At 37.3% G+C, this 20,232-nt stretch overlaps 1 protein-coding gene across 1 annotated transcript in view; it reads left to right on the top strand.

Annotated features, from left to right (window-relative positions):
- Positions 1-1,073: 1,073 nt before the first annotated feature.
- LOC103812144 (transmembrane and TPR repeat-containing protein 2) overlaps positions 1,074-20,232 on the top strand; it is a gene marked incomplete at its 5' end in the record, with an annotated part of 66,545 nt that continues 47,386 nt past the window's right edge. The window contains 4 exons of the mRNA XM_009085154.1: positions 1,074-1,159; positions 2,011-2,195; positions 3,758-3,836; positions 15,825-15,946. Of these exons, the coding sequence (XP_009083402.1) occupies positions 1,074-1,159; positions 2,011-2,195; positions 3,758-3,836; positions 15,825-15,946 (472 nt within the window). The remainder of the gene's footprint in view (positions 1,160-2,010; positions 2,196-3,757; positions 3,837-15,824; positions 15,947-20,232) is intronic.

Consider the following 20,232-nt stretch of genomic DNA (forward strand, 5'->3'; position numbering starts at 1 on the left):
AGTTTACTTATTTAATTCAAAAAGTTTTCCTGAAATGTTGGAGGGAAAAAGTCTTCTCTGATTAGAGTGTGGAGATGGAAGAAATCCAAGAAAGCTGTCAGCAGATAAGAGCAAAGAGGAAGAAAATTTCTGGAGGTTAGGGAAACTACAAATAGATGATACTCCTTTCCACCTAAGAGCTGCTTTTTCCTGGATATTTTGAGTTATATCATGAGATATGTCTACCCATGGATAATAAGGTCTGAGTCTCCACTCTAAAATGACTAATTTTTAAGGATTTTTAAAGCCTTCTGGTTTTAATATATTTGTATATGCTTTTTTCAGTCTTCTTAAACCTCAGAACACTATAATGCTTTGTCCTTTCATTTAAGCATACAATGTGAATTTATGTCAATGAACTGCAGACCACTTATTTCTCAGAAATTTGTGGGTGGCTGGTGTAAATTGTAATTTGCAAGAATGCTTGTTTTAACAGGTTAATTAAAGATTATGAAACTGGACATATTTGGATACCTCTTCAGTTAGTAAATTTGTTCAGAGCAGAAAGAATACAGGAAAAAAGGAACTGTTGTATGTTGTAGGTGCTTTGCTGTACAATGAATAATCTAGTGAAATTGCTCAACAGGGGAACTGGTTAACTTAACATGTGAAGTGTTAGGTGATTAACTTTATCATGTTTTTGAAAAATACCTGCTTATTTCAAGTCAAGAAAAAATGCAGACTAAATATGAAGGGCTTAGTTACACATACATCCATCATACTCTACCCGCCTAGAAAAGTCTTGCAGGCTAACATTTTCTTAACTGAGTGAATGAATGGTTTCCAACGAAGCCAAAACTATTGTGTTTAATATTTTCTTTTGTTAAAACCATATGGATGCACCTGGTATCTATGAATTAATCCTGTTTTCACATAAAATAATTTTCACACCGAACCATTGGTAAGAGAGTGGTTATATCTCACAAATACCAGTCAGCATAATTTTTTTTTTGCTACCTTTGCTTTGCTTTCAGTATTTGTTTTCAAGTTACTCTTTGTAGTAACCTCCCTCTCTTTTTTTTCCCCTCATGCAGAGGATTACTACTTCAGGAGAACAGCAGATTTTCAGAGGCATTGCATTACTACAAACTGGCAATTGGTAGCAGACCCACACTAGCTTGTGAGTATTTCAAATATACAAGCTTGTATAATATTGGCTATAACTTTTATAGAAAGTGTTCCCTACTCTTTAATAAGACTGACTTTTTTTTCCCCAAAATTTTTAATTCAGAAAGCAGAAGGTGCAGTTGTGCACTTGAAAGCAAGTGTTAAGTGGTAAACAACTGCGTTTAACCTGGTGCGAGGAAGATGCAGATAATGAGTTAAGACTCAGTAGTACTACTAGAAGCTAAAATGTTTCTGTTCTGGGGTGTTGAGCCACAGATCCTACTGCCCAAATTTTCAGGCTCCTGTTTTCTGTTTCTTACAACTAGTCTCTTGATTTTTATGGTATGTGGTTTGAGTGAATAATACAAGTATTTTGAAGTCATTTAATTTTTCCTTTCTTGCCTGGGGGAACTGGAGAATAATCCATGGGATCTTGCCAGTAATCGGGTCCAAAATTAAATGGGTGTTTTTTAAGATTGTTGAGACTTTTGTACCTTCAGTATTAAATCTTCTATGTTTGTATCTATATACATATACATGTATTTATGTATAAACATGTGTATTTTTTGAAACTTTTCAAACAATGGTAATATATGCTTGATGCAGTCCTAGTAAGAGTAATGAAGTGGAGTACCCTGCCTAACCAGTGTTTCCTTCCCTCCTTACTCAGTCTTTATAGCTATTTTCTTCTTTCCTTGTCTCTGAACTTCTACCATTTATATGTTCGTCTTAATGCTAATGAGTGATCTTTATTATACAAAAACCAGATTAGATATCTGTGAGATATCTTTCAGATACTGCTTAGAATTAAAACAGTAGTTAAGCATAATCTATTTAAAGATAATATTTATTCTCCTTTCTCAGCTGCCTATTTAAATACTGGTATCATCCTGATGAACCAAGGGAAGACAGAGGAAGCCAGGAGGACTTTTGTGAAGTGTTCAGAGATCCCTGATGAAAATCTGAAAGATCCTCATGCTCATAAAAGCTCTGTTACAAGCTGTCTTTATAACTTAGGAAAACTTTTTCATGAACAAGGACACTATGAGGTAAGACTCTGGATTTATCTATAGCATGATAAAACCTTCGTACATAAATAATACCTACTGTTTCCATCCAGACTTTCAAAATACATCACAGGCACAAATTTCACCAAATCAAGATTAACATTCTCTGCAGAGAATATTTATTCTTTACAGGGACAGGTGTGATGACGCTAATTAGAAGTGTGATGTTGTCATGTCAGCGTGAACATTAGCAGTGGTCACATCTGATATGTGTTAATTCATTCTTTTTGGCTTTGTACCCATAGCTGGTATGCAAAGAATATAGCCTGATTACATACCAGCCAACCTAAAGTATACTGGCTTTATAATTTAAAACAGAGTAAGTCCATCTTTTGTTGGAAAAATGCAATTATGTTTGCTTTTGAATCTCCAAAAATAAGACCCAGTTGAAACAATTTAAAACTTCAGTGATTAAAAACATCCCACTTTGTGCTATTTTCAGATAAATTGACCTAAGTGCAAAAGTGAGTTGGATATTTTTAATGTAACCATACACTGCACACAACCCATCCCATCTCATTAACATGTGTAAATGTGACTGTTGTGATTCTTCTCCATTTTCCATGATGAACTTACTAAACCTGGACGTTCACTTGAGTTTTAACCTTTGGCAGTATTTGAAAGAGTCATTCTCTCTTTGCATTGCCAGGTGGAGGTTGTGGGTGGTTTTGAGCCATATAACTCTTCCTGACCATGACAGCTACCTCAGCTGTTTAAAATTAGGCATGCACAAGCTCCACAGATTCTCTGTCATCTGTCTGCTGCATCCAGCTGTCAGGTGGCAGTTACTAGTTGGTTCAAACACAGACAGCTAATGCATGCATAGAGAAAAGAGAGCAGCAGCATGTTGTCTCCACAGCTGATAGAGTGTAGGGTTGGAGTTCAATGCCTGGAAGGTGCAAGGGATTTAAAGAATATAAAACATCGGTTTTGTGCCTGCTGGTCATTGCACTCTTGATTTGATCGTATATTTAGATTCTTTTCAAGCATTCACAAGCTGTAACTGTTGATGCAGTGCTAACAGACTAAGCAGTAAGCATTCAAAGTACTGAATGAATAAATGCACGATCAAGTAATTTAAGGCACAGCACATTTGCAAAGGGATTGCAATTTTGGTATTCTTGATTTTATAGTGCATCTCATTGTTCCTTCAGTTGTGAGGATTATGTTTTGTTATTACTTGGCAGTAGACAAGTCTTTTGTCTACAGTTTCCTATTACTCCATGTTCTTTGACAGCCTCTAGAATTTTGTATATGTTTATAAATTCATCGGTCATTAACGGTATAAAAAAGTGTTCTTTTTAGTTCTGCCTGGGAAAAGCATTGCAGTACTGGAACTAACTTGATCAATAAGCTTCACTAAATTTAGTAGAACTTTTTAAGAGGAGAGATTTGAAGTTTTTGTTATATTTTTGATGCTGATGTGTTTTCTCTTTCTCTGCATGTTTCTTTTGGGGAAGTTTGGTTTTACTTTATGTGTGAAAGAGTGCTTTTGAAATTGGTGCTTTGCTAATGATTTATCCCACTTGTGTGTCTCTTTTCAGGATGCCCTTACAGTTTACAAAGAAGCAATACAGAAAATGCCAAGGCAGTTTGCACCACAGAGCTTGTATAACATGATGGGTATGTGCATTGTTAGTGCTTCAGAACTATATTTGAGGAGTCAGGCAGGGTGAAACAAAAGAGCTTAGCCAGGCAACTGGTGCTCAAATGAATTAGCTAATAAAACCCAAAAATAATTGCCTACAGTTAGATACAAGCCAAACTAGGTTCAGAGCTTAAATGCCAGCAACTGCAATGCTGGATAAGGCACAATAAATGATGAGACTATTAGATACTAGATATCTTTAAGAGTGTCAATGCAGCACTTTTACGTTTAGAATGCATGGATTAGTGTTTTTCTCTGCCTCCAGAATCTGTCATTCTCTATCTTGGAGACTGCATGTGCAATTCACACTTCTTTTTTTTTTTTTTACGCCTCTCCCATATAGTCATCTTTGAAACGTCATAGAAAATAGAGTGAAATTGATTATAACATAAAATTTAGTGTGGGTATTGTATGTTGAATTGCCTTGTAAACCAACAAAGTGTCCAAACAGGCCCATGGAAATAGTAGCTTTTTTTTTTGATGGCTGTGCCAAAAGACATATTTCCCAGCTAATGTACTCTTGATGAGACATCTACAATGAGAGAATTCTTCTTTCAGGACCAGCTATCTGTCCTTCAAAATTTCAAAAGAATGCCTTGAATTAATGCAAGAAGCATTAATTTAGCTGTAGGTTTTTAGTTTAACTTCAGCTCCTCATATTCTTCACCACATCTTTATACAGGATACATTAAACAGATAAAAGGAAGAAGATAATACGAATTATTATTTATAATACTCAGATCTGTAACCAAGAGGGCAGGTTCTCTATTGTTCCAGAGATGTTTTTTAAGTGAAATTCTCTCTGAAAAGGCATGTGTTTCTGCTAAGCAACCTCAGTGTGTGGCCCAGTACTCTGTGAGCTCCTGTCTGGGACAGAAAAGGATGTAAGAACCTTTACTTTAAAGTAGTTCAAAGCAGAGTAATTAAAATTATATGTGGAAATTATTAGGATCTACAGGAAGCATGTGGAGTTTTGTGTGGTTTCCTTCCCTCCCCACTCCCCCTGCTCCCCTCCAATGCCTAACATGCAATGGAGTATACTGGTTGATACCAATTGGTTTGACACAGTTGTTGAAAAGAGGCACCACTCACTCTTCTCTATATTCAGGAAAGGCATCTTTTATTAGCACCTTACAAGTACTAGGGCACAGGAAAAAAAAAATTATAGTTATAGCCGATGCCAGATGTTTGAATAATGTAAATATAAATGCTAAATTAAGTACTTCTCTTGTCACAATAGCAGAGGATCTAATGTCAACAACAGTATAAACATTTCCTTAGCAGTACATACAATTCAATAGTGAGTTACTGCTCCCTAGATGCTGAACTTTATCAGATTGATGCAAATGGCTAAAATCCATAAAGCACACAAGTTGAGTATTGTATGTACTTTTGTTCATTGAGAGTCTTAGTGGAACTGTTATATTATCAACTTTATTTATCAGCATTTGCTGATACTGACTGCTGAAATACTGCAGTGCTGCAGCAAATCCTCTGAAGTTTGACTGCCCTCTTTAGTGCAGATGTATATTTCATAATTCTGATAAAAGTGCATCTCAGAAGTACAAAATTTGGGAAAAATAAACCAATGCGTTTCTAGCATGATGGTTGTTCCATTACAAAGCAGGCTTGTGGCACTATTTTTTCTTTTCGGATGAATAGATGCTCCCTTTAGAACCACTATGACCTATAAGTTTCTTTAGTTTTTTACTTTTTTGCCCATTGGTTACTTTCTTAGTTTCAGGAGGCCTTTCTCAACCTCCTTTGTAAGCACAGTATGTGACGTCCAAGTTCACTCTGTTCCTGGGATTTGCATTTATTAACTCACAAAACCATAGTGAACACAAAGACTAGCTCAGTCCTTTTCCTGGGCTTGGCTGCTGCTATGCTTCCTCCCTCCACTCCTTAGCCCATACTCTGGTTTCTGCTTCCTTTAGACAGTTGCCAGCACTTCACAGATGTCCTAGTGGCATGACAAGTTATGGTCAGCTGAGGATACCATAGCTCCTTATGGAGCTCTGTGAAGTAGAACTTATCATTAACATAGTGTATATTTGTATTTTGGTTGCTGTTATAATGGCAGCTCTTGCAGGGAAGCCAGAACTTGCTTCACACTGGTGGCTGAGATGTTACTTGTAGGCTGTGCTGCAAAGGCAATCCCAGAGGCTACATAAAGAGTTGACTAGTGACTTGAATTCAGTGCAGTGCAGCTGTATCAACTGCAGGACTCAGACTGATTTGTTCAAAGCTGTCCTGGATGTGTCTGCCTGAGCCTGCATGACTGCAGTTGGTCTCTCCTACCTGTAATACTGTAAAGGTTAGACACTGGGACAGAGCTAGGTAGCTAAGCTTCTTTAAGGTGTGGAAAGAAAACCATACCTCAGGGGAGTAATTAAGTCCATCTGATTTAGACATCTATTTTAGATTATACAGATAATCCCCTGCAAGCATACTTCTCCCCTAATAGGAGCTGAGATGACTAGCTTGTGCTTAGTAGCTCAAGTTGGGTGAGATAAATCCTAAATACCTATTCAGTCGTCTCTTTGCATTAGGTGTGACAACTGCATCCATTATCAGGAGTGCATCCGCTCTGCAGCTCATACTGTTTCGCTGAGTATCAGCAGGCTGACTAGATTGTTTATTTCTGTTTTGATGTTCAAGACAAAATTATAAACACATGCGCTATAACACTTTCTTTGACAAACAGCATTACATAAACTTGTCTGCCTACTTCTTGCCTTTAAACGGGAGACTAGAGGAACTGAAATAGGCCAGTCCTGTCTTTTGTGCTTGCCATTACACAAACCTGACTGAGCTGTGCCCACTCACCGTGTGCTTGTTGCTGGGAAGGAAGGGGGAGAAACTGGGAAGTGCTCTCCATCTGCCTGGGAAGTAGTAGGAAGAAGGAGTCCTTCCTCATCTCCCTGTGTATGGAAAAAGTCTTCACAGCTTGTCATGAAATCCAAGAATAGTTACAGTTTGAGGATTATCTGCTGTGGTTGCTATTGTGGTTAACATATTCTGAATCTGGCAATCGCTCTGCTTGACTGAGTGCCACACATATTGACACATACTGGCATGTGACATAAGAAAACAGTGGTTCCTCTTATTTTAAATAATTATTCAGTTACACAATTGGAGATTCTTGGGGGCTTTTTTCCTCCTTTATGATGTACATGACCTACTTGAAAAAAAAATAAACAGGACACGAACTGTTTAAACTGAATTAGGTTTGAACTCCAGCACTCTGAGTGCAGTAGCATTAACACTCCAGCAGTGCTAAGCCTTTACACCACCTGCTTTCCATGTTTGTGTTACACTTCTTTTCCTATGCTTGCTTCTATTGGCCTTTTGCTCTGACAGGCCCAGTGACTCATTCTTCTTTCTGGTATGTCAGTCTGCCTGACAGACTCTCATCCTTTAAAACTCTCAGTAACTTGCCTCTTAAAGGGATGAAGAAGTATTGGTGCTCAAGAAAGGGACCATCCATTTGACTTGGCTTTTTATTCATGGTACAAAAGGCAGGGCTGGAATACCAGCATCACATTTTCTAAGTTTGTGCATGTGTAAAGTTGCAGGGAAGATTTTGGTCTCCTGTTTCCATGATTTATTTTGCCAGGTGTGCAACAACTCAGCTAAGGAAACCATATGTTTCTTGGGCTTTGTACCAAGAAATAAAACTGTTCCATTTTTTTTCTTAAATGAACCCAAAACAGCTAAAAATTGAAACTAAAACTAGAATCAAAACAATTATTTAACAGGCTTTTTAGGGTTGGCTTGGTATTTATTTTCTCTATGTTGTATTTCTTTGATGTAAATTAAAAAGTACATGCTAAGGTTACACAGATTAATTTGCTTGGCATGGCAATTTGCACTACAAAGGCCACAGTCCAGCTCAGCTGCATTAAATAGGTAATATATTTTGTTTAAAGTTTCAATTAAAGCCTGAGGTCAAAAGATAAAATGGTCCCTATGGGATCTTGAACACTTTAATGCCAATATTAGGATTGCTTAAGGATCAGTCTCTGCTCTAGATGTCTTTTGCATTCCTTGAAATCTGATATTGTACAGTTGATTGTATTACATTGCTTTTAAAACCACACTAGCCCACCTGCTACAGTAATTCATCCTCCTGACAGTTAAGTGGTGTGAGGTGGACCATGGGGCTTTATTTTAATACCAAACAGGAACAAGAAAGATGTTGGGGTGCCATTGTTCAGGTTTAGATTGGCAAGACAGTGTCATAAAGACAAATGTCTTGATTGCGCTTCATTCGCCCTTGCTAACTAACATCTGAATGCGTAGTTTCAAATGTATTTAATGCAAAACCTTACAAACGTTTTTTTATGAGAAAGGCAAGTTACAAAAGAAACTAACATTGCAGGAGTGAATGCAGTTAATGATTAAAGTTAAATTAAAGTTTAGATTTCTTCTTGCTCATCTGCTGCATTCGACATGGACAGAAAACAAATAATATGCAATTGGCAGCCAGGTACAGACTAGAAAAGGGGAGCCAGATTTTATATCTGGTGCAGAGGTTTATATCATAAGTACAAAGGCTTAGCATGTAGAGAGACTCTGAGTTGATCATCATAAAATAACTATCACTTTATATCCACTTTTGGGTGGATGTGGCTGTTTCTATGATCCTGTTAATATTATTAAGGCTCCTATGCCATTTACCTCTTGCTCTCATTAAAGGCTTTCTTATTGGATTATTTTAAAATATTCTTTTGAACTCCAAGAAACACTTTTGCTGGTATAGTTTACTCTTCATGCTGTGCAAGACTTAATTCCCAAGATCAAAAGATGATTAAGCTGTGGCGTACATATCCCCCATCATAACTTACATGGTATGGTACTTGTGTATGCACTTGTAGAAACTTCAGTCATCAGGGTGCTTCCTGTGCATCTAATAAAGCTTTACTGGTAATTTCTTGCTAAGTGTACATCACAAATCTTTGTTTTCTTTTAAAACTAGCTTGGTTGGATGCTTCTTCCTTCATATCTGTATTTTATTACATGTTCCATGGAAATAAGGATGGAGTCTGCTCCAGTAGTCATGGGAATAAAATGCTGTGCTTCCTTCTCTCCCCCTCTCTGCCTTCATCCTGATACTTTACCCTTCCACCTCTGTCTCAGACTGTGGTAGTTTCTATCTGCTGGCCAAAGCTAAGTAGCTAAGTGCTACATCCAGTTGGCAGCCAGTCACTAGTGGTGTTCCCCAGGGTTCAATACAAGAGCCAGTGCTGTTTACTGTCTTTATTGATGATCTGAACATGGGAATCAAGTGCACCTTCAGTAAGTTTGCAGAGGACAATAAGTTGAGTGGGAGTATTGGTCTGCTGGAGGGCAGGAAGGGAAGGCTCAGCAGAGAGATCTGGACAGGCTGGATCAATGAGTTGAGGCCAACAGAATGAGGTTTAATAAGGTGAAGTGTCGGGTCCTGGACATCGGTCACAAGCCCAGGCAGCTCTACAGGTTGTGTCAGAGGTGGCTGGAAAGTGGCCCAGCAGAAAAGGACCTAGGGGTGCTGGTTGATAGGCAGCTGAACATATGTCGGCAGTGTGTCCAGGTGGGCAAGGCCGATGGCATCCTGGCTTGTGTCAAAAGTAGTGTGGCCAGCAGGACCAGGAAAGTGTCAGCACTGGTGAGGCTGCACCTCAACTACTGTGTCCTGTTCTGGACCCCTCACTTCAGGAAAGACATTGAGGTGCTGGAGCATGTCCTGAGAAGGACAGAGGAGCCGGTAAAGGGTCTAGAGAGTAAGTCCCATGAGGAAAGCCTGAAGGAGCTGGGGTTGTTTAGCCTGGAGGAAAGGAGGCTCAGGAGAGACCTTATCACCCTCTACAACTACCTTAAAGGAAATTACAGCCAGGTGGAGGTCAGCCTCTTCTCTAAGGCAAGTAGCAATAGGACAAGAGGAAATGGGCTCAAGCTGTGCTGGGGAGGTTCAGGTTGGACATCAGGAAGAATTTCTTCACTGAAAGGTTGTCAAGCATTGAATGGACTATTCAGGGAGGTGGTAGAGCTGCCATCCCTGGAAGTGTTCAGGAAACAACTGGATATGGCGTTTGGTGCTATGGTTTAGTTGCCATGGTAGTGTTCAGTCAAAGGTTGGCCCTGGATCATCAGATCTTGGAGGTCTTTTCCAAACTAAATAAGTCTGTGATTCTATGTTGTAAGTCTAAGTCTCCAGGCTGATTGCAGTGTCTTGTTTTTTCACTTTGTTTGAGGGATTCAAGCTGGATATGAAAGTTACAACAGTGGATTGCTGGAGAGGGTAATGAGTGCAGTGTTTGAGACCAGAGGTTTTTTCCCCCAGATTCTCTTAGTTTTATCTCATTGGACTATTGATCTATAATTTCATGTGAAATGCATGAGTTTTCTTAGGCAGTATTCTGAAAAAGCTGAATCTAAGCCTGAAAGGCATTTGTATTTTAAACAAGCAGGGTTTTATCTGCAAATAAGTATAATCATGACATTTGGAGACCAAAAATATGGTCCAATACTGAAATTAGACTACAGAGATCCCAATTAGCCTTGATTTCTAATGGAAAGTGGTTCTATTAATAGTGTTGTAAAGAAACCTCTATTGGCATGAAATGAAATTATCTATCTCTTGTCAGCTCAATGCCTCTTTTTTTGTCAGTATACTTGTTTTACTGGAAGCCTTTGTACAACAGGAAACAGCTGTGAGAAGTCCCTGTTGTTCCATTCTGCCACTGATTTTATTTTGCATTTATATCTGTTTTCTACTTTAGGTATTTTCCTTCAAAAGTAGCTTAGTGGTCTAATTAAATCAGATCAAAGGCTTTGCTTTGGCTAATTGAAGCCTATTAGAGTCTCTTCAAACAAAGTAAATGTGGATTGACTCCCATCTATCAAAAGCCCTCTTAAAATACAATGCATTCCTTGAAATCTTCAAGGAGATTGTTATGTAAGAGAAAGAAAAAAAACAGAATATGCTTAGTCTGTGCAGAACTTGATTCTCATTAGCTTTACATGCTTCAGCTCTGAGATGTAGATGCACTGCATCCTTATAACCATAACTGTTAATCTTTTGCAGTATATCTTAAACATCAGTATAGTATAACATCAAACTGTGCTTCCAGATTTATGGTGTTATTTTATGCACTGGTACCTAAGGGAAAAAAAGAAGGAAGTTATATATCTGGAGAAGTGCATTTATGGTAAGCACATCTGCAGTCCTGATTTGCAAAAGAAAGCTGCACAGTTGCATTATCAACGACATAAACTCCTTGTGGTATTGAGGCATATAGGATCTCAGACCCCTCCATCATTTTTTTAGGCAACTTGCTTATATTCCCAATTCAAAGAAATGATGGAAAAATGAAATTTCAATCCTGACTGAATGTATATATCAGAGATTTTTCTTTCCAAGGGGCATCTCCATCTGCCTTTCTGTTTTGACATCTGGTCTTGTCCTTGCCAAATTTTATATTTTCTATATTACATTTTATGCCACCCAGAAATTTGAGGGATAGATAATTAACGTACACAAGGATGATGCAGGGCAGATTTACCCTGCATTTCATCCTTCATAAAGATAATTTTTCAGCTCTCTTTTCAGCAATATCTCTTGGGGTCCTAAAAGGAGGACCACTGGAGGGGCATGTCTTCTTAATCTTAAAGTATAGGTACATTATACCCATGGAGGCACAGTGTTGTTACATCCATAGTTCCATTGTACTTGTCATCAGAAAGTCTAGCATACTGCCTGCCTGGACATAGCCTTTGCTTGGTATGACAACATGCCTCTGACCAGAACAAATATGAAATCAGCAGATGAGAGGTTAATCTAGAACTATCTAGCATACATTCTTGTAAATGGTACCTAATGTGGCTTTTTTAGCAATGTGTGATATGTATTAGAAAATCTTGTGTCTGTTTTTTCTGTTTTTTTAAAAAGGATTTCTATTACAGTCACATTCCACTTAATTATCAAGTAGTAAGTTAGCCTTTCAGGGAAAATAGCTGCTAGTAAGCTAATCCTTTATTAGTATAAGCATTTAATTTAAATATTTGATGTTTGTGGTTGTTTTAAAAATTATTGTTGCTTACATGTTATTATTAATTATTGATAATTATATGTTAATTAAATAGCATTAATTATAATGAATGTCCTGGCACCACTTTAGTGGGGAGGTTTTGGCTGGTTAGTTTGTTAGGGGTTTTGTTTTGTTTATTTTGAAAGATTTTTTTTAAATTCCAAAGATTCTGGGAAAATATTATTGGAGAATGATAGTCTTTCAAGCGATATATCTCTATGGGAAATAAAATTCAACTGAGTACAGTGATTTTTGTTATGATAGTGTAAATCTAAAAAAGGTAACCTATTTCTCATTTCTTTGTAATATAGTATCAATAGAAGTGTTAATGAACTACGTATGCACTTCTTTAAATAGTTTCAGTTGCATATTAATGTTTTTCTTGCACTACATTAGTAAATGAGTGTTACAGTTTAATAACCTCTGCTCTTTCTTGTAGAATAAGCCAAGAAATGAGTTCATAAAGCTCAGAAAATATAAACTAACCCCTGTAAAAACGGGAACAGTTCTGAATTACTGTTTTGTCCCATTTTACTCCAGTTGGCTATTGAATTTATTACCACCACTCATTGTGCATTCAGTGCTGCACATGTCTGCTTATTCATACAGATTAGGGAACATAAATAATTGTCAATTTATGTCTTAAGGTTTCCACTGCCACGAATTTCTTTCTCTGTCATTTTTACCTCTATTGAACTTTATAGATTTCACAAGTTTCATTAGTAAAGTGTCTGTGTGTGATCTTTCAGATTTGTAGCATGAGTTTTTAAAGATCTTACAAAATAAGTAATAGTTAAAGTAAATATAGAAACCTGCTTATATGTACTGTTGGTTTGCATATTTTTGGCCAATGGACACTCTGTTATCTTTCTAATGACTAAATCATTCATGTTGCAAGTTTATAAAAGTGCGTGATATAAATGGGAAATACTATTTTCCTTCTTTTAATCTCAGACACACAAATGCACCCTGAATGACAGAATTCAATCCATACATATTTTCTCTGACATCTTGTTGGAAAATGATCTTAAATTGGAATAACTATTATTAAATTGCATCAGTTTAGTGCCTGGTCTTTGAGTATGGCAGTGGACTACTGTCAGTTTTCAACTTACTTTGATTTCTTTTTAGATAAGGGTATAGTTGTAAATAATTTAGAAGATGCAATTAGTAACAGACCCCCTAACAGTACTTGCTTCTCTAGTAATGACATTCTAATTGCTTATAATATAGCGATTCTTGATGATGTGGGGCTTATAGGCAGAAATCAGACTCCTCAGAAAAAAATGTCCAGCTATAGAGAAATCTCTGCAAAGACTTCAGGAGAATGCAGTTTCTTTCTCTACAATTTGACATTTAGATTGGCATACTGTAGCTTCATTTCTAGGTGCATCACTCAGAAATATCCTCAGAGTTTTAGGAGGTTAGATTGTAAAGTAGTTGAGTTCTTAAAACCTATTAAAAATTGAATTTGCCAGTACTCCAAAGATTTTAATCTCTTCTTATATCAGAATCCATTGTGGAAAATAGATGAGAACCCTGGATCTATTTGAAATTTGGCAGTGCACTCAGCCTTTACTACCAGCAGATAATATCTCCATCTCTTATGGCTGCTTAGATTACTTTTTTTAAGCATCTTGTTGTTAATTGCTTGAAACTTTGCCAAGCTGTAACAGGTTGGGTTGGAATTTTCCACTTAAAGAAAAGGACAATATGGATTCCTCATTTCCTGTATGGTAAATGAAGTAAGGGCCTGCGGGAAAAATAGTGTGCAATCAAACAATTGAACATTCTGCCATAAAGCATTCATCTAGGGAGAGGAGAGGAGGGGAGCATATAGCTTGACTTCTGGCTTCATGACACTTTCATGACTTTGTTTTCTGCATATAAGGTATAATGCTAATGTCAGGTATTTGTGAGTGCTGACATAGTGAAAGAAATGCATGTGATGTTCATGTCCCTGAATTTAATCATAGCTTTTGAGGGGTGTTTATATGCTTCTGGGGTTCCTTTCCTGTTTGTTTTTTTTGCGAAAAAAAAAGAAAAAAAAGTTTGGCCTAAGTTTTTTTTAATGGAATTGTTCTTTTGGCTTGGCCCTAAACAGCAGCAGAAAAACTTGAGTATATCTGGGACTGAAACATCATCTGCTTCTGTGTATGTAATCTGATATCCAAGACTGGTGCAAGAGTACAGAATGCTCTGTACATCTTCGAAATAGAAATCCTAGTCTGCTGTATTTACAGACTTGCACCCCTTTTTTGGAAAAACCTCTATTTGTTCATAAAACCCATGTTGGCTTCCCTCAGCCTTGGCTCAGCATGACTTCTGGCTCTACATCATGCTCGTTTTATCTGTGGTCTGCAATTTGGTCATTTTGCATGCACCACACCCTAATTCCTGAAACTCAAAACTTATGTGCCACATTTTGCCTGGGATTCCTATCCTCTGGTGATAAAGATAGCAAAAAAAAATATTTTAAATTAAAAAAAAATCTAACTGGGCCTTGTCCAATTTTCTTTCATCAAAAAAAATCCTGCATAGCTCTTGTAAATACTCAAGATAAAGTAGCTTCCATAGTAAGAGTTCCTTAGTTTACTTCTTTGAGCATCTTCTTCTCTGAGGTTTGGGCGTGTGGTAGTTGGCTTCAAGCTTGAATAAATAACATTGGTTTCTCTCCCTCCCTGATGCCCTCACAACTATCAATTTGCATGTAATGCAGAACTGGGAGCAGTGACTCACCTGGAGACAGCCTTAGCTGATCTTGAGTCAGCTATAGTCCTCTCTTGATCCTTCAGTAGTAGTGCTTGATCAACTGACTTCATAATTTGAGGAAGATACTTGCCCATTTATTTGGAATGGATCAGCTGGTGTAATGATGAAATCCTGAATCTCCAGTAGGCATTTTCAGTCTGTCATTGGTTTATGCAAGGGCACATTTATATCCAGAGCTCTTGTGAAAGAGATGTGTAAATGCAGAGTATTAATCTGAAAGCTGCTGTTCTTCACCTTGGCATATGTGTTTGATTGCTTATTTCCAGCCTTTGTGAAATTCGGTTGCTTGCTTCCTGAAGAAGGAGAATGTATTTCTGTGTATGCTAAACTCTTTTCCAGAAACTTCAAGACTACAATTATCTCTGTAACAGGACATGGCTTTCTGACATCCCACTCATGTGTTATTTTTCAACATTGCCTGCCTCAGCCTCTCAGAGTAAAGGATTTCACCTAAAAAATGTCCAGTTTTGGTCATTTCATGTGGGACTTCTTAAGACTAGCAATTTTTAAGTAATGGATACTATGTTCTAAGTTAAACAAATTGTGGAAGATGACCTGATTTAACTACATTCAGAGATTAGGTTTTTTAATGTCTTGCCCCTCTCTCCAGTAAAGGTTCAGGACTGTTTTCTTAAACTTCCCTAGTTTATAAAACAAAATCTTGGCTCTTGATGTATTATAATTAAATGCAAACACTTTCCATGTTCTTCCTGCCATTCCATGCCTTGCAATGTAGACTGATCAAAAGTAACTTTTTTACAATAGATCAAATTTCTGTTGCTTTGAGACTTCTGACTGAAATTAGAAGCTGTAGGTCTCTTTGGCAGTTCTGTTCCAACAGAACTTTCATCTAATCCATGCACTTTCAGCCCTAATAAGGCCTTAACTCAATCTCCCCACTCAAGTGTCTCTCAAGACTTTTTTTTTTTTTTGGTGTGTATATGTGTGTGTGTTTGTATGTGTATGTGTGATTGCAAACGTTCAAGTCACTTCACCTTTTTCAAGATCTCTGCACATTTAATTATAATTTAATTATAAGAAAATTATAAATGAGATAATAAATTATGGAAGCCTTGAGAAATTTTGGGTATTCTTACTAACATTTGCTTCACCCTGTAGGAGAAGCCTACATGAGAATGAGCCGGCTGCCAGAAGCAGAGCACTGGTATGTGGAGTCACTGCGATCCAAGAGCGACCACATCCCAGCCCATCTCACCTATGGAAAACTGCTGGCTCTGACGGTGAGTTTACCAGCAGCTCCTGGGAATTGGTCCTAGGCCCTTTGAGTAGGTTAGGTAAAGGGAGAGGAAGGCCTGAAAATTGCTTATTGCTCTATTTGTCACACTATGTCAGTCATTCCTTTTAATTAAGGTTTTTGACAACATCATTTTTGTGTGAGACATAGCATCTATTCTTGAAATATTGCCAACTCTGTGCTGGAAGAAAACAGTTATAATAGCACTGGAACTTTATAATGCACAGTAAGGAGTTCTCTGGTTGATAAAGCCTTTATTGTAAGTACTTTGGATCACAAGTAATGATATTAATACAATAAGACATTTAGTATTTTTGACTCAGGGTTGTCGTAGCAGCCTATGGCAGAGCTAGGGATGTCACCTATACCTCGAAAATTACATCCCATGCTTTGAATTTACACTTAGAATCATAGAATCATCAAGGTTGGAGGAGACATCTAAGATCATTGAGTCCAACCATTAAGCCTGCCCCTCTGTTATAACCCCTAAACCGTATCCTCCAGCATCAGATCCAGATGCTTATTAAACACTTCCAGGGATGGTGACTCCACTGCCACCCTGGGCAATCTATTCCAGTGCCTGAGCACCCTAGCAATGGAAAAAACTTGTCCTAACATGTAATCTGAATCTCTGCCGTCTCACCTATGGGCATTCCCTCTAGTCCTGTCACTGCAGGCATGGCAGGAGACACCATCCCTCACCTCTCTCTAACCTCTTTTCAGGTAGTTGTAGAAAGCGATGAGATCATCCCTGAGCCACCTATTCTCAAGGCTGAACAAACCCAATTCCCTCAGCCTTTCCTCATAAAACATGTTTTCTAGGCCTTTTATGAGCCTTGTTGCCCTTCTGCACTCAGTCCAGTGCCTCAATGTCCTTCTTTAGGAGTATTTCTTTGAGCATGTGAAAAGAACTACTCAGCTACTAAGAGCTAATGCTTAAAAAGTCAGAAGAGTTGTACTTTTTTATTTGTGTAAAAAATTTGCTTTGTTTTGTGAGTGTAGATGTGCTTGTAACTTCAGCTAAACTTGCTCCATATGGTAGCTATCGCAAAGTGCCAGTCCCTCCTTGGTTTTCGCAAGTTTTGAAGATGAGAATGGATTTCTATTTTATTCATGCAAATAATTCTGTTTTAAAATTGTCTTTCACTTGTTTTCCCTTTCTCATCTCCATTTTTTCTGACCAATATCCTCTTTCATTTTTATCTAATCTACATTTGCTTTCATTGTTCACCCTAGCAGCTTCATGTGTGTGTTCTGTGCCCTAGTGATACACCTCTGTATGGCTCTTCAGTCCTTATGCCTCAATCTGGATATCTTCAACTTTTCACATAGCTTTTTCTATGACCTTGATTATGTACTGTCCAGTCTTCAAGCAAAAAATGTCCTTTTATACATGGTAGACATCCATTAGAAAAAATAGCTCATAGCTAATTTCATCAGATCCATTACTGATAAAAGTATCTGAATTTCAAAAAGGGGGAGGAATTAGAACAGAAATTTTCTGTATGAATAAGAGGTAACAACATAGAAAGCATTAAAATTATTCAGTGTTATCATGTAATGTCAAATACAGAGTTTGATTAACAGCTACCTTGACAGGAATTTTTTGGCTTGTAGTGGAATTCAAGATGTTAAGTGTTGTATCTCCACTGCCTGTCAGTTTCTGGTCCTGGAAAGGCGTTTTTTTGCTACAATTTCCAGTTACAGTTACAATTGTTTGGATACTGATGAATCATGCACTCACTGATTACTTTCCTCTGAAATAGAATTGCAAGTAGGTTATACAGAAGAGAATTGTGAGATGGTTAATGAAGTGAATGGTGGATGTAGGTGCTAACATATATAGAAATATTTTTTCTGCAGTGAAATTGAGGGGTGAGGGAGGACAGAAGGAAAGTTTCAGGTGAGTTCCTAAATTTCAGCCAAAGATAATTCTGATATAAACCCCCCTAGCAGTAAGTCAGACCTGTAAAGTTCACAAATTCAGCTCTGGTTTACTTCCTGACTTTAATACCAATGAAATGGCTTAATTTTAACCCTAACTTTTCTGCCTCCATAAGTCTGTTGCCGGTATTAATGTTAGTAAAAGCAGCATGACACAGAAACATAGAATCATTTATGTTTGAAAAGAAATGCCAGATGGACTTGGGCATGCTGCTGTATATGCAGGAAAAGCCAGACCAACTTAAGAGCTCCAGAGGAATAGATAATGAAGTTACAGTCTTGTTACCTAGTATCATAAGTCACAACAATTTCATAACTCCTATATTGGATCATGTTCTATGCTGGTATCTAAAAATTACAGCTCACTAAGCTACAATTTTCTTGAAAATATATTAGGACAGCATAGTTTAGTGGTTGAAAATCACACTTAGTAGCTCAGCTAGTAGAATAATTGGAAAATAGCCAGATATCTGGGGCTTAAGTTTGTGCTTTTCTTACCTTTTTTGAAGGAACATATAGCTGTTTAGAGCTGCAGTGCTTTAGCATTATGTACTTTTCATATCTTTAATTTGCTAAGCTGCTTAAATTGCTTGCAAAATTTATTTGTCAATGTGACATGTTAGTTGACGTAGCTGATCTCCTGGTAGCACAGTAGCTCAGTACCACAGCCTCTGAGTCTCATCCCTTGCTTAGGTAATTTATTTCTGTATCACAAAGAAAAGCATAATTTTTTAAAAGGCTTTAAAATTGCAAGGCTTCCAGCTCTAAGATAAAAATGAGTCTGTCAAAAATGACAGTGCCAGGTGATGCCTTGAGTATGTGCTGTAATTCATTTTCCATTATATGACCAGACCTTCTAGACGAGAAAGTGTTAGCTATCATGCTAAAAAAAGTCATTTACAAGCAAGGCTTCTAATTTATTTTCCTCCACTCACTTTAGCAGTGTTAAAGAGAAGAGTAAGAAACCCTCCCTCCTAATGTCTGCCTTCTCTGCCGTCGGTCAGTGGATGGTTGTTATAGTAGCACACTAGTCTGAGAAGCTTTATTTCAATTATAAATGAATCTGTTTTGAAGTTTTGTTTTATCTGTTTCGAGTGAACTTGAGCCCACAAACCACCACACATAGCTTGCAGTAGTGCCTGTAATTGCTAAAGTACTTAGGGACAGCCTCATATTGTAACATTTAGCGCGTTGCACCTAGGAATTACAGGCTTTGCTATATTTCTCTGGAAAAAATTGCACAGTGTTTTCTTGCATTTTATATGGCACCACACAGTGCTGTTAATCTCCTATTTTTTACTGGCTTGGAAAATCACCCAAAGTGCTGTAAGAAAAATTTACTTTGCCTTGTAAAATTTTTGTGCTACAGCTCCAAACTATTAAATTCAGTAACAGTCATCCTAGAATATTATCTAAAATCTGAAATATTTTATTTTTAAATCTTGTTTTCAAGGGGGGATAGGGAAAAAGCAGTCATAGACATGACAGAGATAGGCAGTGTTTTGGATTAAAATAATAGTAACAGGATGTGACATTTAAATATCAACAGTGGAGCTTAAAGCTTTTCTTAAATTTCAAAATATTTGATCCTCTGTGGGTGACCATATTTTTGTCTGCAGTTGTTTGTTGCTTATGTTCTTGACAAACAGAAGGCCAGAGAGGTATCCTGCCATTTTTGGTTTGTTGTGAAATTACTCAGAGTGCTGGTATCAAATACGCTACTGTACTCAGTAATTAGTGTAGTCCTTGAATGTCATCTCAAAATAAATATAAATAAATGACAACCTAGAAATAAATGTAAGGTAGAGAGAATAGGAAAAAATGGGACAGCAGGGGAAAGGGGGAATACAGTGCGATAGACTAATTTAACATTTGCTATTTCTGTAATTACTTGCTTCTAGTGTTTCGGCAGAGAAAGGATATTTGCATTTCTGTTGGAAAAAATCTGTCATATTGTCATTTTTTAACGTCACTGGTTGATTGCTACTCTTTTTCTGTCTCTCTAGATTTACACAAGTTGGAATAAAGTATGAATGAGGGAGAACAGTCATGATGTCAAAAGAATCATGACTGTTTTTAAGACATAGCAGTTAAAATGTTATATGTTAAATTCAGATATGGTTTCTTAGAATGTTTTCGCTCTTAGTAATCAATTCCTTTAGAACAAGCAAAATTATCTTTAGTAGTATTTTGTGGAAGGACAAATACCTACACATACAAAAATATTAAATTTATGAAAATGCGTTTTTTGAACAGGTCAATTCAATTAGATCAGCAAAGCTGTCAGATATTTCATTTTGGGAGACTAAATCCCTTGGCTGTTAGTAC

Source organism: Acanthisitta chloris, unplaced genomic scaffold (assembly GCF_000695815.1).
Source record: "Acanthisitta chloris isolate BGI_N310 unplaced genomic scaffold, ASM69581v1 scaffold1542, whole genome shotgun sequence".
In the NCBI taxonomy this organism is placed as follows: Eukaryota; Metazoa; Chordata; class Aves; order Passeriformes; family Acanthisittidae; genus Acanthisitta; species Acanthisitta chloris.